The 13,537-nt window shown below is 43.9% G+C and overlaps 1 protein-coding gene across 1 annotated transcript in view; it reads right to left on the bottom strand.

The window, feature by feature from the left end:
• Positions 1-13,537, bottom strand: part of NEIL3 (nei like DNA glycosylase 3) — a gene marked incomplete in the record, with an annotated part of 79,265 nt that overhangs the window by 49,441 nt on the left and 16,287 nt on the right. The window contains 1 exon segment of the mRNA XM_077477250.1: positions 13,254-13,384. Within this exon segment, the coding sequence (XP_077333376.1) occupies positions 13,254-13,384 (131 nt within the window).

Here is a 13,537-nt window from a genome sequence, read left to right as displayed (position 1 = left end):
TGTAAGGACTAATTCCCACTGACCATCACACTAATGTATCATAAGTTGTAGGTTTCTATTTTTTAGCAGGGGTTCCTTGAGACTGGAGAGCTATTTCAAGGGTTGAGAAAGGCTGATTTAAGTAAACATGAATCTATGTAACCCATTCAGATTCATCTATAGGTTTATAAAACCTATATTACTTGTCTTTTTCTGATGATGCTTTTCAATAAAATCTTTTTTGGGAAAAAATAAAATAAAAAAAGATAAAAATAATAATTGACAGTTACTTAACAGTGACTAATTTTCTAAGATATATCTTCCAGGACGGCGGCACACCTGAGAGATGACTGGTCCACCTGATGGGAAACACACAATCAACACATGAGGTTAAAAAGGTCCCTCCCTTCCCCCTGCACCTCAAGTATCCCAACGTAATAGATTACCCGGGTGCTAGAGAGAAACTCTTCCCGTAGTAGTTACATCAACCAGAGGTAGGAAATAGGCCTGCCGTCCTGGAAGATATCCTAGAAAAGCAGTTACCAGTAAGTAACTGTCAATTTTCTCTAGTCATCTTCCAGGACGGCACACCTGAGAGGATGGACAAGAAGTTCAACGCCCACCTTAGGGTGGGACCACCGCTTGTAAGACCTTCCTTCCAAAAACGTCAGATCCTGAGGCGACAGCACTTCCACTCTATGGTGCGTCAAGGTGTCCTGCTTCTCCCATGTGGCTGTTTGACAGATCTGTTCTATTGAGGCCCCAGCTCTCTCTGCGCAAGAGGCTGCCAAAGATCTTGTTGAATGGGCTTTAAGGTTAACTGGTACTGGGGAACCTGTCTGCTCATAAGCCATTCCTATGGTTTGTCTGATCCACCTAGGCACAGTAGATCTAGATGCCTGCCCTCCCTTTCTAAAAGATGGCTAAATAGAACTAAAAAGGAGACTCAACTTCCTGAAATCTTTCCCTCTATGTCAGCAAGCAATAAATTACATATTTTTTCTCTCGTTTTTTTGGGTTTTCACAAAAAGGAGGGCAAAATGATCTCTTGAGATCTATGAATCTAGGATGCGACCTTAGGAAGATATAGCGGGTCTTGTCTTAGCACCACTCTATCCTCTGGTACCAACAGAAAAGGCTCCTTAAGCGACAGGGCCTGCACGAACTGGAGGCTAACTTAGGCGTCAAAAAGATTTAAAGAGCTGGTTCGAAAAGGCGCTTTTGTCAACGCCTCCAGGACCAGCGTTAGATTCCATGGTGGGAATCTATTAATCTTAACGGGGGTTAACCTCTCCCTTGCTAGTAGAAATCTCTTAATCAGGGGCTCTAGCGTGAGCCTATGGCCCAGAAATACAGACAGGACTGCTATCTGTACCTTCAGGTTGTTCGGGGCAATCCCCTGATCCACCCCAGCTTATAAGAAATCAAGTACCACTGGTACCAAAAGGATTAGAAACCTCTCTATCCTGGCACCAGTGGGAGAAGAAATTCCAGATTCTTGAATAGATCTTCCTAGTGACCGGTTTCCGACTACCTAGGAGGGTCTCAATTACTCTATCAGAGCATCCATTGTCTGAGAATCTCCCTCTCAAAAGCCATGCCGTCAACTTGAAGAACCCCGGGTCGAGGTGAAGGACTGGCCCTTGTAGAATGAGACCCTGCCTGGGCGGGAGATGGAATGGAGGAGAAACCGACCATTTTCTCAGAGTAGCAAACCATGTCCTCTTTCGCCACCAGGATCAGCTTGCACTCTGAGTGGGCCAACCTTTGTAGAACCTGAGGTATTCAGGCTAGTGGAGGGAAAGCATATGCTAGGTGGCAATCCCAGTCCTGAGATAGAGCATCCACTCCCTGCGATTTCCCCTCTCTGGTGAAAAAGTTCCACCTTTCTGTTCCCTCCGTGGGCGAAAAAGGTCCATCTCCGGAATTCCAAACATCTGAAAAAAATTTGTCCTGGTTTAATTCCCATTCCCCCTGGTGGATGGGCTGTCGGCTTAGGAAATCTGCCACCACATTGGTGGTCCCCTTTATGTGGACCGCCGATATAGACTTAAGGTTTCCTTCAGTCCAATTTAGAATATCTAGGTTCAGTAGCTTCCTGGACCTCATGCCACTCTGACGGTTCAGATAAGAGACAGCTGTCATGTTGTCCAATAGGACTTGACCTCTAGTCCTGAATCCTGCCTCCAAGTCTTCAATACCTGACCCCCCGCAAGGAGCTCCCTGTGGTTGAAGGAGGCCCTTGCTTGAGTCGGGGTCCAGGAACCCTGTGCTTGGAGGTCCCCCCAACCGCCTGCATCGGTAGTAGTCCTTAGGGTTAAAAGGGTTCCACTGGGCCCAGGGACAACCCAGCGTGAGTCTGTCCTGACCCAACCATCAATTTAGGGAGGATTTTACCCTTGCTGGAATGGATACCTTTCCGTCCTGTGACCCTCTTTTTGTCTCAGGAGGATAGAAGGAAAAACTGCAACTCCCTGGAATGGAGCTGAGCCAAGGTAACCGCTGGAATACATGAGGACATCAAGCCTATGACCCTCATAACCTGTCTGTGAGAGCAGTCCCTGGGTTCCGTTAGAGAGGAGACTGTTACCACTTTTAACCTTTTTTCCTCTGGGGGAAAAAGTTTGAGCCCCTGCATCCAAGTATACTAGGAAGGTTTTTAATTTGGGATGGTACGAAAGAAGATTTTTCCCAGTTCACTATCCAGCCCAAGGTCTCCAGAGTGAGAATCACTCTGTCTACGTCTACTCTCACTTGTTCTAGAGACTGCCCATAGATTAGGTCATCCACTGCCGCATCTGCCAAGTATGCCACAGCCTTGCTTATCTCTAGAGAGAGTCCGATTTCTTTGGAATTACTCCCTCTAGCAACATAGCCGGAGAGCTTGCCCAGCCAAGCATCCACATTCCTCGCTACACAGGCTGACGCCAAGGCAGGAGCCATGGCTGCCGCACTGGCATCACATGTTCTTCGCAGTAGCGTTTCAGCCAATGTTAATTTAAAATTACTAAAACATTTTAGTCGACTAAGTACTATTTTAGTCAACCAAAATACGACTAAAACAACCATTGAGATGACTAAAATACGACTAAAACTAAAATGGCCTTTTAGTCAAAAGACTAAAACTAAAATTGAAAAATTTGACTTCAAAATGAACACTGGCCTTTAGTGCATGTTCATACCTGAATAACTTAAAACATGAGATTTTTCACTCCAGCAGTATATAATGAGTTTGGAAATTGTAGAGAAATGTTAACTAATGCATTACAAATTTAATTACAGACGACTAAAATGAGTTTTAGTTGACTAAAATGTACTGGAGATTTAGTCTACTAAATACAACTAAAAAAAAGTTGCAGAAGACTAAAATGCCATTTTAGTCCCAAGACCAAATCGAAATTTGGTGCCAAAATTAACACTGGTTACAGCCCTTCTGTCCATTCGGTATTTAATATTACCTGAGTCCTCAAAAGACAAATCAAATGATTTCTTTAGAGACCTGTGACAGGGCTGCATCTAATTTGGGGGTCTTGAAGAACCTTTCTTATTCCCCTCTCTCTCTCAAAATTACCTCTTCTTTCAGAGCTTAATGAACTGGGAATCCCTTGGACTGAGGTTTACTCAACCCCTTGTACATCCTATCGCGGGCTTTCGCCTGAACTGGAGGTTCTGGGATATCCTCAGAGGCATCAATTTCCCTGAGTAACTGCCCCATGTCCTCCACAGGAAACAGGTGTCTATTAAGTCTAGGATTATCACTATCCTGGCTCTCAGAGTCCAACTCCTCTGAATCCTCAAACTCATCTACTCCTAAAGTAAAAAAGAGGAAGGAGGCCTCTGCAGGGATTTCTGAACTTCTATCGGAAGTACCCTCTCGAGAGGAAGTACATTCTCTAGAGGACAGATATGCCACTAGTGCTAGTCCCTTCTTTAGATGCTATAACTGTCTTTAGAGACTGCAGCGTAGAAAGCATTTGACTGTACTGTAAGAAAGTCCCTCATAACTTGTGAAGTTTCCTTTCCCGACAAATTTATGTATGCATCCGTAACAAAAAGGTTTTAAAATGATCTTGTAGGAGCTTTTCATTGCAGCACCCACACCTTTTTGTTCTAGGGGGGAGAAGGGTTTTTGCCCTTAGCCTTGTGGGCCCCTTGAGCAGATCCACTGGGTTCTAAGGAGACAAAAGACAAGACAGCACCCAACTTTAACACTCTGTACCCCCCCTTCCCCAAGAGGTTTGGGTAAGACCCCTCTTAACCCACCACCCATGGCCTCCTCCTGGGTGTAGGTACCACTGTGTCGTCCTCTCTTTCCATACCTGGTCCCCACTGGTTCCGTTCCACAAAGCCCTCCTTTGAGGATCCAGAAGGTGAGAGAGCTTGTGGGACCTCCGCCTGGCTCCACCGGATTCTTATGGCCAGGACACCGCTGATAAGGGCCATTTTGCTGGAGAACCACCCCCGGAAGGAGCGCTTTGGCCTCTAGTGACTCTGGATCCACCATTTTGGCGTAGAACGGAAGTGATGCCACCCTTAAACAGAATCAGCGCCATCTTGCTCCACCCAAACAGAAAGCTCACTCCTATCCCAGGAGTGTTACCAGCGTTCCCTATAGAGCAGCAATGGCAGGAAACAGATGCCCTCCACCCCTCCAGCAGCTTGGACTCCAGCTGACCCTCCGGCTCCTTCAGGCTCCATGCACCTGGTCTGGGAGGATGGCAAGGCAGGAGGTATGTGCCCACAGAAGCTCCGAGATACCCCTCTGTGCCTGGAAGGCTCCTTGCTGGGGAAAACTCCGGCCATTGGGGCCCCCTGAGAAGGGACTGAGCCCTGGCTGGACCCACAGCCCTTCCTGGCTTTGGCCTCCAGCTCCCAGGGGGTATGGACCATCCGCTACCGACTTAAGGTCTGACAAAAACAACAAAACGTTTCGCTGCTGGGAAACACAATCAAGAACTGTGGTGCAGGGGGAAGGGAGGGGCCTTTTAACCTCATGTGTTGATTGTGCGTTTCCCATCAGGTGGACCAGTCATCTGTCAGGTGTGTCATCCTAGAAGATGACTAGAGAAAAAAAAATATATATAAAAATTTTTTGTAATAAGAAAACAGGTAGAGATGGCATTTTTATAATATGACCCTCCCTTGGTTTATTTAATTTTTTTGACGGTCATCAACAAGAGCCTTTTTGCAATTTGCCAATCTCGGATTAGTCCAGTGAAGTGAACTGTAAGAACTGACTCTAAATATACAACAATGCACAGCTGCTGTATAAAATTAAAATTTTTTATAACATTTAAAAATTTAGAGCTGCATCAGGTAAAGTCATCTCCTTTTAGAAATTTGGGATATTTTTGCTGCTGGTCAACATCAAAATAGGTCATATTTGACCTGAATAGTGAGAGTAAAGTATGCATATCCTACTGAAAATCTGATTTAACCACTTCAATACAGGGCATTTTCACCCCATTCTTGCCCAGGTCAATTTTCAGCGATGTCACACTTTGAATGACAATTGCAGTCATGCAACACTGTACCCATTTTCTCCCCCCCCCCCCCAATAGAGCTCTCTTTTGATGGTATTTGATCACCTCTTCTCTTGTTTTATAGCGCAAGAAATAAAAACCGCAGAGTGACAAGTTTGGGGAAAAATAAAATAAATTGCAATAAACGTATATTGGTTGGTTTGCGCAAAAGTTATAGCATCTAAAATAGGGGATAGATTTATGGCATTTTTATTATTTACTGTATATGTCACTGGCAGGGAAGGGGGCACTAGGGGCAATCAAGGGGTTAAATGTGTTACCTGGGGGCGATTTTAACTGTAGGGGGGAGGGGACTGATCAGTGTTCCTCTGTACTGGGAATACGCGATCAGTCTTCCCTGACAGGACATGGATCTGTGTGTTTACACACAGATCCACATCCCGACTCCGTTACCGGCAATCGCGGGTGCCTGACCAACATCGCAGCCGCCAGGCACGTGCATCGGCTCCTGAGTGACGCCGGGCACCCCCTAGACCAGGGATATGCAATTAGTGGACCTCCAGCTGTTGCAGAACTACAAGTCCCATGAGGCATAGCAAGGCTCTGACAGCCACAAGAATAACACCAAGAGGCAGAGGCATGATGGGACTTGTAGTTTTGCAACAGCTGGAGGTCCGCTAATTGCATATCCCTGCCCTAGACGGTCAGGGAGCCGAGGAAGTCATATGATGCCCGCCCAGGATGGGAGATCCCTCCTGCGGACGCGGGAAAGGAAATGGTTAAAACTATCTAAAAAAACCTCTTCCCTCCATTAGTTCATCCATGCCTGCATAGTTCAAGTCTGAAAAGAATACACATGTGCATGTCAAAATGACTATATGGGGATTGGAATTTATGAAATCAAAAGTTCTATACCTCAAGCTAAAAAGACACAAATGCCGTACACACGATCGGACTTTCCAATGGGAAACATTTGATGGGAGCTGGTTGTCAGAAATTCTGACCATGTGTAGGCTCCATCAGAAATTTGTTGGAATTTCTCAAAGTTTTCCGACAACAAAATCTGTTGCAAGTTTGAGCGTGTGTACACAATTTCGACACACGAAATTCCACGCATGCTCTGACTCAAGTACGAGATGGAAGCGCTCGGTCTGATAAAACTAGCGTTCGTAATGGAGATTGCAGCATGACAAATGTGCTCATTTTTGAATGTTTTAACGCAGCGTATTCTCTTCATCTTTATAATGCTAGAATTATGACGTTTTGCTGCCGATATTCACACAGAGTTCTGACAAATAATGTTCATAATTTGTTTATAGTGATTTTTTTTTTTTGGGGATTTAAGATCTCCTTTTTATTTTTTTATTTTTATTTTAGATGATATCTCCATAATAATATTTTCTCGTTTTGTGTGCCAAGTTACCACACCATCATTATTATCCTATATTTTTTAACCTCAAGGAGGTTGGTTGGTGTCCCTTGTTAATTTCAAATTTTTGAAATGTACCAGCCTACTCACAAACTATCCTTTTTGAGCTAAAACACATAGGCAAGCATTTGTGAAAAAATAGACATTTATTGGGGGTCATAACAAAATAAAAGGAGGAAGGCAACGCTGGATAAACTGGCGATATTGGCAAAGCCTTTGTACCCCACGGCACACAACTACTTGACATGCAAAATTGGGAGCCTGAGGAGTCAATTTAAAGAGGAAGTAAACCCTTCCAAACAACTTGGACCTATAGGTAAGCCTAGATTAAGGCTTACCTGTAGGTCCAAGCAATATCTCCTAAACCTATATGGTTTAGGAGATATTTGCCCGAAAATGGGCACCGCTGTCTACGGCGCATGCGCCGTAGACAGCGGCGCGCATGCGCACTAAATGCGGCAAATCCAAGAATGGATTTGCCAAATTTGTCGACTCCCGTGCGCATGCGCGGGAGTGACGTCATCGCGGCTTCGCCGTATGACAGCGGCGGAGCTGCGGGGTTGCGACTCCCGTGCGCATGCGCGGGAGTGATGTCATCGCGGTTGCGCCGCTGTGATTCGTCGGAGCTGCGAGACGCCACAAGCAACATGGATGCGGCGGACTACAGGGGACAGCGGCGACTTCGCTGGCTCCTGTGTCAGGTAAGTGACACATAATGAGCTACTATGCGATGCATAGTAGTCCATTATGCTTTACCTTTGCAGGGAAAAAAAGAGGAAGTAAACCCATCAGGGTTTACTTCCTCTTTAATAGGGAGCCCAATCCGGTCCAGGACTCCAAAAGATCAGGATCATCAGCAGGTGATATGTGTCCTGAGGCTGTGGTCTTACAACAACCTGCGTCTTGTCAGACCAGACTGAACCCAGGTCATCACACTTGTCTTCCTTACACGCTTCCTTCCAGGCTGTGGCTCTGGTGTTGGAGTTGTGGGTGGAGAGAGGATCCAACCCACTGAGGAGATAAGAGATTAGAGATTAGAGATAGAGATAGAGACACACACAGCCACTTTCCATAGTCTCCTGGCGGAGGCTTTCCTTTGTATGAAAAAGGGGCATAGTTTTAGTTTATCAATCACACACAATTTTGAGAAATGTTGAACAATGCTATACCCGACTCAAACTGGGCTCCTCCACATCTTTCTGGGTGGAAGGCCCAGGTTGGACTTCTGAAGCCTAAGCTGGGGTGGAAGGAAGGGTTAAGAGTGATGGCCTGATTTCAGTCTGGTAATCTGCTGCTGTTCCTGGTCTCATGGAATCCTGGACCTTCTTGCGTTCCCTATTATATGTGCTCCTCGGGCCACCAATTTTGCACTTCAAATAGTTGAGGTCTGCCGTGGGGCTCTGTGGCTTCCAGCAATTTATCCAGCGCTGCCTTCCTCTTTAGTCGATTTGTATAAAAGGGGCGTTTTGTCTGCCACAGGCAGGGCAGCTCTCTGTACAAATCAATGAATTGGAGGAAATCATGATCGATGAAACGATCCATTTTCTCTGCAAGACACAACACAAGACAAACCCTAATGTCAGGCTAAACTCACATAATCTTGTCCCAATATAGGCCTCAATCTCTAAGCAGTATAGGCCACTGATGCCCCAAGTTAAAATTGTACCTTCGTTCGAACGATCAGCGATTCCGCTACTCCTTCCTCCGCTCACAGATTGTACGTACGACGCACGCGTGTTTCCGCTTTATATACACTGCATGTGCGTGAAACTCCGCCGCCCCTGACCTTCTTTCTAGTATATGCCCCTCCCTTTCTCGCAGTGTGAGAGCACATGGCGGAGAGACAACAGGTGAATGCAGCAGAGAGCAGCAACGTCAAAAGCCCAGAGCCACGAACGCCCCGATCCCGGGAGGAGATTTAAGGCCTCAAATATGTTCTGGTGGACATCTTGAAGAGGGCAGACTGATGGGAAGCATGGACCTTACCCAAACCCAAAATGTGTTATAAATTCTGGGGAAAATCGCGCTACTTATTCACGGGTAGAGTGGAAGATATTTAACCGGATAGAAAATAACTTACAGTAAAAATTAAATAGGTTGCAGCCCCCCACACAGGGTTTTCACAATATTATAACCTAAAGTAACTTGCACTTTATAATCCTGATTTACTTTGTATACATAGGCACGTGCACTTTGTATGTTTGACTCAATCTGTTGCACATTTGCACTTTAGGAGTTTTTTTGTTTACATATGAGGGGGTTATGTTGTTGGATGAGGTCACATGCAGTAACATCTATGCGATTTCTGGCATAAGTTGCATGTGAGTACCATATCACCTATCTATATATAAATTTTGCATAGTCACCCGTTTGGAATCCTAGGTTTGGGTCCCGTTTGATACAAATCGCATAATATTTCCGGACCAGGCTACACTCAACAATATCTATGCGATTTTATTGTTAAAACCGCATAGGGGATCACATTGGTTAAGTTATATAGAGTTTCTGGCACCCAGAAGTTCTGGGATTATTGAATCCTGTCCCTGTTAGAGGCTAACATTTCCATTGATGGTGGAATAGGATATCTGATATAGGCTTTTGAAATATAGAGCGCAATTTATGAGATTGTTGGTACCTTTAGGGTTATACAAATACCGATTGTGTATCCCTACTCTATAATTTGTTATAATTTTTCCAAATTATGGGTAGCGCCAAACCCAAATGTGAAAAGGCCAAGATCATGACTAAAGTTGTAAAAAGTCTGCAGAAGAATTTTTGGGGTACGGCGATCCAAGGATCAAATGAGGAAAAGATGGTCAGACCTCAAAATTGAGGGAGCACAATCAGTACAGAAGAATCAAGAGAGTGCTGCAAAAAGTAAGTAGTTGTCGTGTGTTTCTATTATTACTTGCATGCTGCTCCATGTGCTTTTCTTTACTGTTGGACAGTTTAAAGGGGTTGTAAAGTAAAAATTTTTATTTTTTTAAAATAACAAACATGTCATACTTACCTCCACTGTGCAGCTCGTTTTGCACAGAGTGGCCCCGAACCGGCTCTTCTGGGGTCCCTCGGCGGCTGTCTCTGCTTCCTCCCGCAGGTGCTTCTCACGTTAATGCGAGCTCCCTCGCATTGGTGAGAAGCACTGCGGGCGCGCTCCCGTGATACAGCCGGCGGCTATAGCCGCTCGCTGTATCACAAGGCCCCGCCCCCCGGCGCGCTGCGTCATTGGATGTGATTGACAGCAGCGCGAGCCAATGGCTACGCTGCTTTCAATCCATCCACTCCAGCCAATCAGCGGCCAGGCTGAGCGGCGAAGAGGACAGCGGGGGCGAGCGCGGGATTTTCGAGGGGTCAGGTAAGTAAAAACGGGGGGGACTGGGGGCGCGGGCAGTGTGAGATGTTTTTTCACCTTAATGCATAGAATGCATTAAGGTGAAAAAACATTTACCTTTACAACCCCTTTAAGATGGCTATTAAAATGGTAAGTTTTAGGTTTGTGTGCACAGTAATCGTACGTAGTAAACATTGTTCGTTTAACCACAAATACAATGTTTTTGGCAGATGCAGGTTAACTACATTTGGTCATGCCTATTTGTATTCAAAGAAGTTTAGTACATTGTTGTCTAGATGGGTTTGTTACTAGAATGAAATGCAAACTTGATTCAGTGTAAGGAGAGGACACACAGCAGCTGTTTACACATCTGGATGCAGGAGCACTAGTGTGGGACACCAGAGCAAACTTTAGGGTGTCCCACATAGGAGCTCCAGTGGATACTAGGGGTGTCTCTATCTGTGAAACTTGCACAAAAAAGGTCATTATTCCAGCTTTTGTAAGGGGAAAAAAAAAAAAAAAAAAAATCACGTCTTCAGCTTGAAACTCTGCCAAAACAGACAATTGTACATCACTTCGAAGCAATGTTTCATATTCCTATTTCTGCCCTCAAATATCTGTGTGCCAAGTATACCATATTTTTATTCACATAGGGGAGACAAGACTTGGGATGTCTGAGATCACCAGGGGCCCACAACCTCCTAAAGGGGAAATCCTAAAACAACAACCTCAGGATGTGGAGGAAGGAGAGGTTTATGAATTGGCTGAAATAGTGACCACAACAGGTGAGTGTCTGAGACCACAGCTTCAGGTAATAATGTATGCCTGCATATTTATAATACATGGTGTGTTTTTTTTTTTTGGTGATGTGGAAGAAGAAACATTTCACAATTGCAAACATCCTCATCGGGGAGATCATGGTGTGCAATCGTGATTTACAGACAATCAAGGAAGACATTAATGATGTTTTCTGAGTCTTTCCACATCATTGATGTTTTAGGCAGAATCTTAAAAAAATAAAAAAATAAAAAAAACACACCCCACACCACAAAAGTTTTGTAATCGTTTTTATTTTTCTAACTTTAATAAAACTATTTTGAAAGCCAAATTTTGAAGATGCACGAAGTGTCAACATGTGCTATCTGCCATCACGGGATATCAATGTACGTGTTTTGTGGGTGCAACCCCTTCTTTGAAACTAAAGTAGCTGAGAGGAAGGGGTTGCAACCCCAAAACACATCTATTGATCCCCCATGGTGGGAGCGAACACATGTTGACCTTAGGCATTGGAATCAGGAGGGAAATCCATTTTTGTGTGCATCTTCAAAATTAAGCTTTTACAGATGAAGGAAATATCAACACAGTTTGGACATATTAATGTCTGATATTGCCTTCACTTTATCAAAGTTGAACTTTGTAAGTTCCTAAGTTGTGTATTGTTTTATGGTTTTAAAAACATGCCTGTTTACCACATAAAAAAAAAAAAAAAAAAATGGTTTGTTCAAAAACCCTTTATAAAAACGCACATGTGAACGTGCACAGAGTGAAACATTTTCTGCTCAATGTGTGGCTTCTTCTTTCAGTGCTCAATAGCAGTTTTTTGCTTAAGTTGGTGTTTACAGTGAGTGACAATGAGGGTTATTTACTAAAGGCAAATCCACTTTGCACTACAAGTGCACTTTTGCCTGGTACTTGTAGTGCAAAGTGGATTTACTTTTCGAAAATAACACCCACAGTGCTTTATAATTTGCATCAATCAGGCCATTTTCGTCACTCCAAAAAAATGAATTCATGGTGCTGAAAAATTATATTTGAGAGATCGATCTAAAATACACACACACACACACACACACACACACACACACTTTAAAGTATTGCAAAGCGATACCCATGAAAATTGCCAAAAAAAACGAGGTTTGAAAATACCTAATTTCTCCATTATATTATTTTGTGACCTCCTGGTATTGGCCACACCATTGTAACGCCTGTAAGTTGAATAGTTTGTGGACGTCGTTTCCGCCCTTACTATGTGTACCTGTCCAAATCTCACGCATGCGCCATAACGTTGAAACCGAGCCTCTAGCTCGATTGCCTTTACTACGGCAACAGAGATAATCCATTGATGAATCCCGAGACTGACCTCTGTGCCGTTCTCAGAGGAAGCTAATGACACAGGATGCAGGAGAGAGAGAAACGGCACACTATATCTAATGCAGCTGACGTCACTAAACACTGCAGGACGATTTCTATGGCAACTAAAACAGCGAGTGCACTGTCGCAGGCAGCGATAAGCTGCCTGAGCCATCTATATTTCAAAGAACTTAAGTTGTATTGGAGAGTTTACAACCACTTTAAGGTGAAAGAACTCTCCTCTTACTAATCTGTTTAATACATACCAGAGGGCTTACAAAGCACTATGGGTTTGCTACAAAAAAAAAAAAAAAAAAACAAAAAAAAAAAAAACACAACCAGCAAAGCTAAAGCATATTCCTTGCCCATTCCAGCTTGGAACCTTGGGTTGAGGCGACAGATCAGTGACCTCTGCAGTTTTAAAATTCAATTTCAGTTTGGGATACACATTGCTATGCAATATTTTATAATGCCAGGGAAATTTTTTTTTAAACCCAACCGTAATATCCATGTCCCAAATGGGAAGATTTTCCCAATTTCCTTGGACTGGTAACCTCTATCATCCAGAATATCTCCTCCCTTCCTGTTGACCATCTTCCCAACAAGCAAAACCTGACAGCGGTTCCGATCTCTTTATAAGATACAAAAAGACACACACACACACACACACACACACACACACACACACACACACACACACACACACACACAGCAGGGATTCTGATTAAACAGTGGTACATTTTAAATCTGTCCATTGCTGAAGTCTCTTTTCTGGAGCCAAACAGACCGATGCAACATTATGTGGTGCATCTCCAAATAGTCATTTGTATATAGATTATGTATTATATTTCAAATGATAAAATCAGAAAAATCTTAATATATTTTATTTAAAAATAATTACCTTAATGCTTTTGCCTCAAAATAAATGAAGAGCTCTTTTCCCAAGGTCTGCACTCCAGTATACGTGCAGGAAATCAAAGACATTAGAATGCAGGTGCTGGGGATGGATGATGCATTGCTTGGAGACTTTGACTGAAACAGAGCAAGGTAAAAATGTAAATGAAGTAAATTGTCATCTTAAGTGGGATAACATATAGCAAGGCCTCTTTCAAACGGGTGCGGAGGTCCATTAATCATGAATGGTTCCTTTTTTCCTGCGTCCCTAGCCATCAGCTGCAGTTTGTG

The sequence above is a fragment of the Lithobates pipiens genome, unplaced genomic scaffold (genome assembly GCF_037356315.1).
Source record: "Lithobates pipiens isolate NorthernLeopardFrog02 unplaced genomic scaffold, aLitPip1_a1.2 Scaffold_13, whole genome shotgun sequence".
NCBI lineage: Eukaryota > Metazoa > Chordata > Amphibia > Anura > Ranidae > Lithobates > Lithobates pipiens.
The sequence above is the reverse complement of the archived record's forward strand: the minus strand, read 5'-3'. Positions and strand labels throughout refer to the sequence as shown.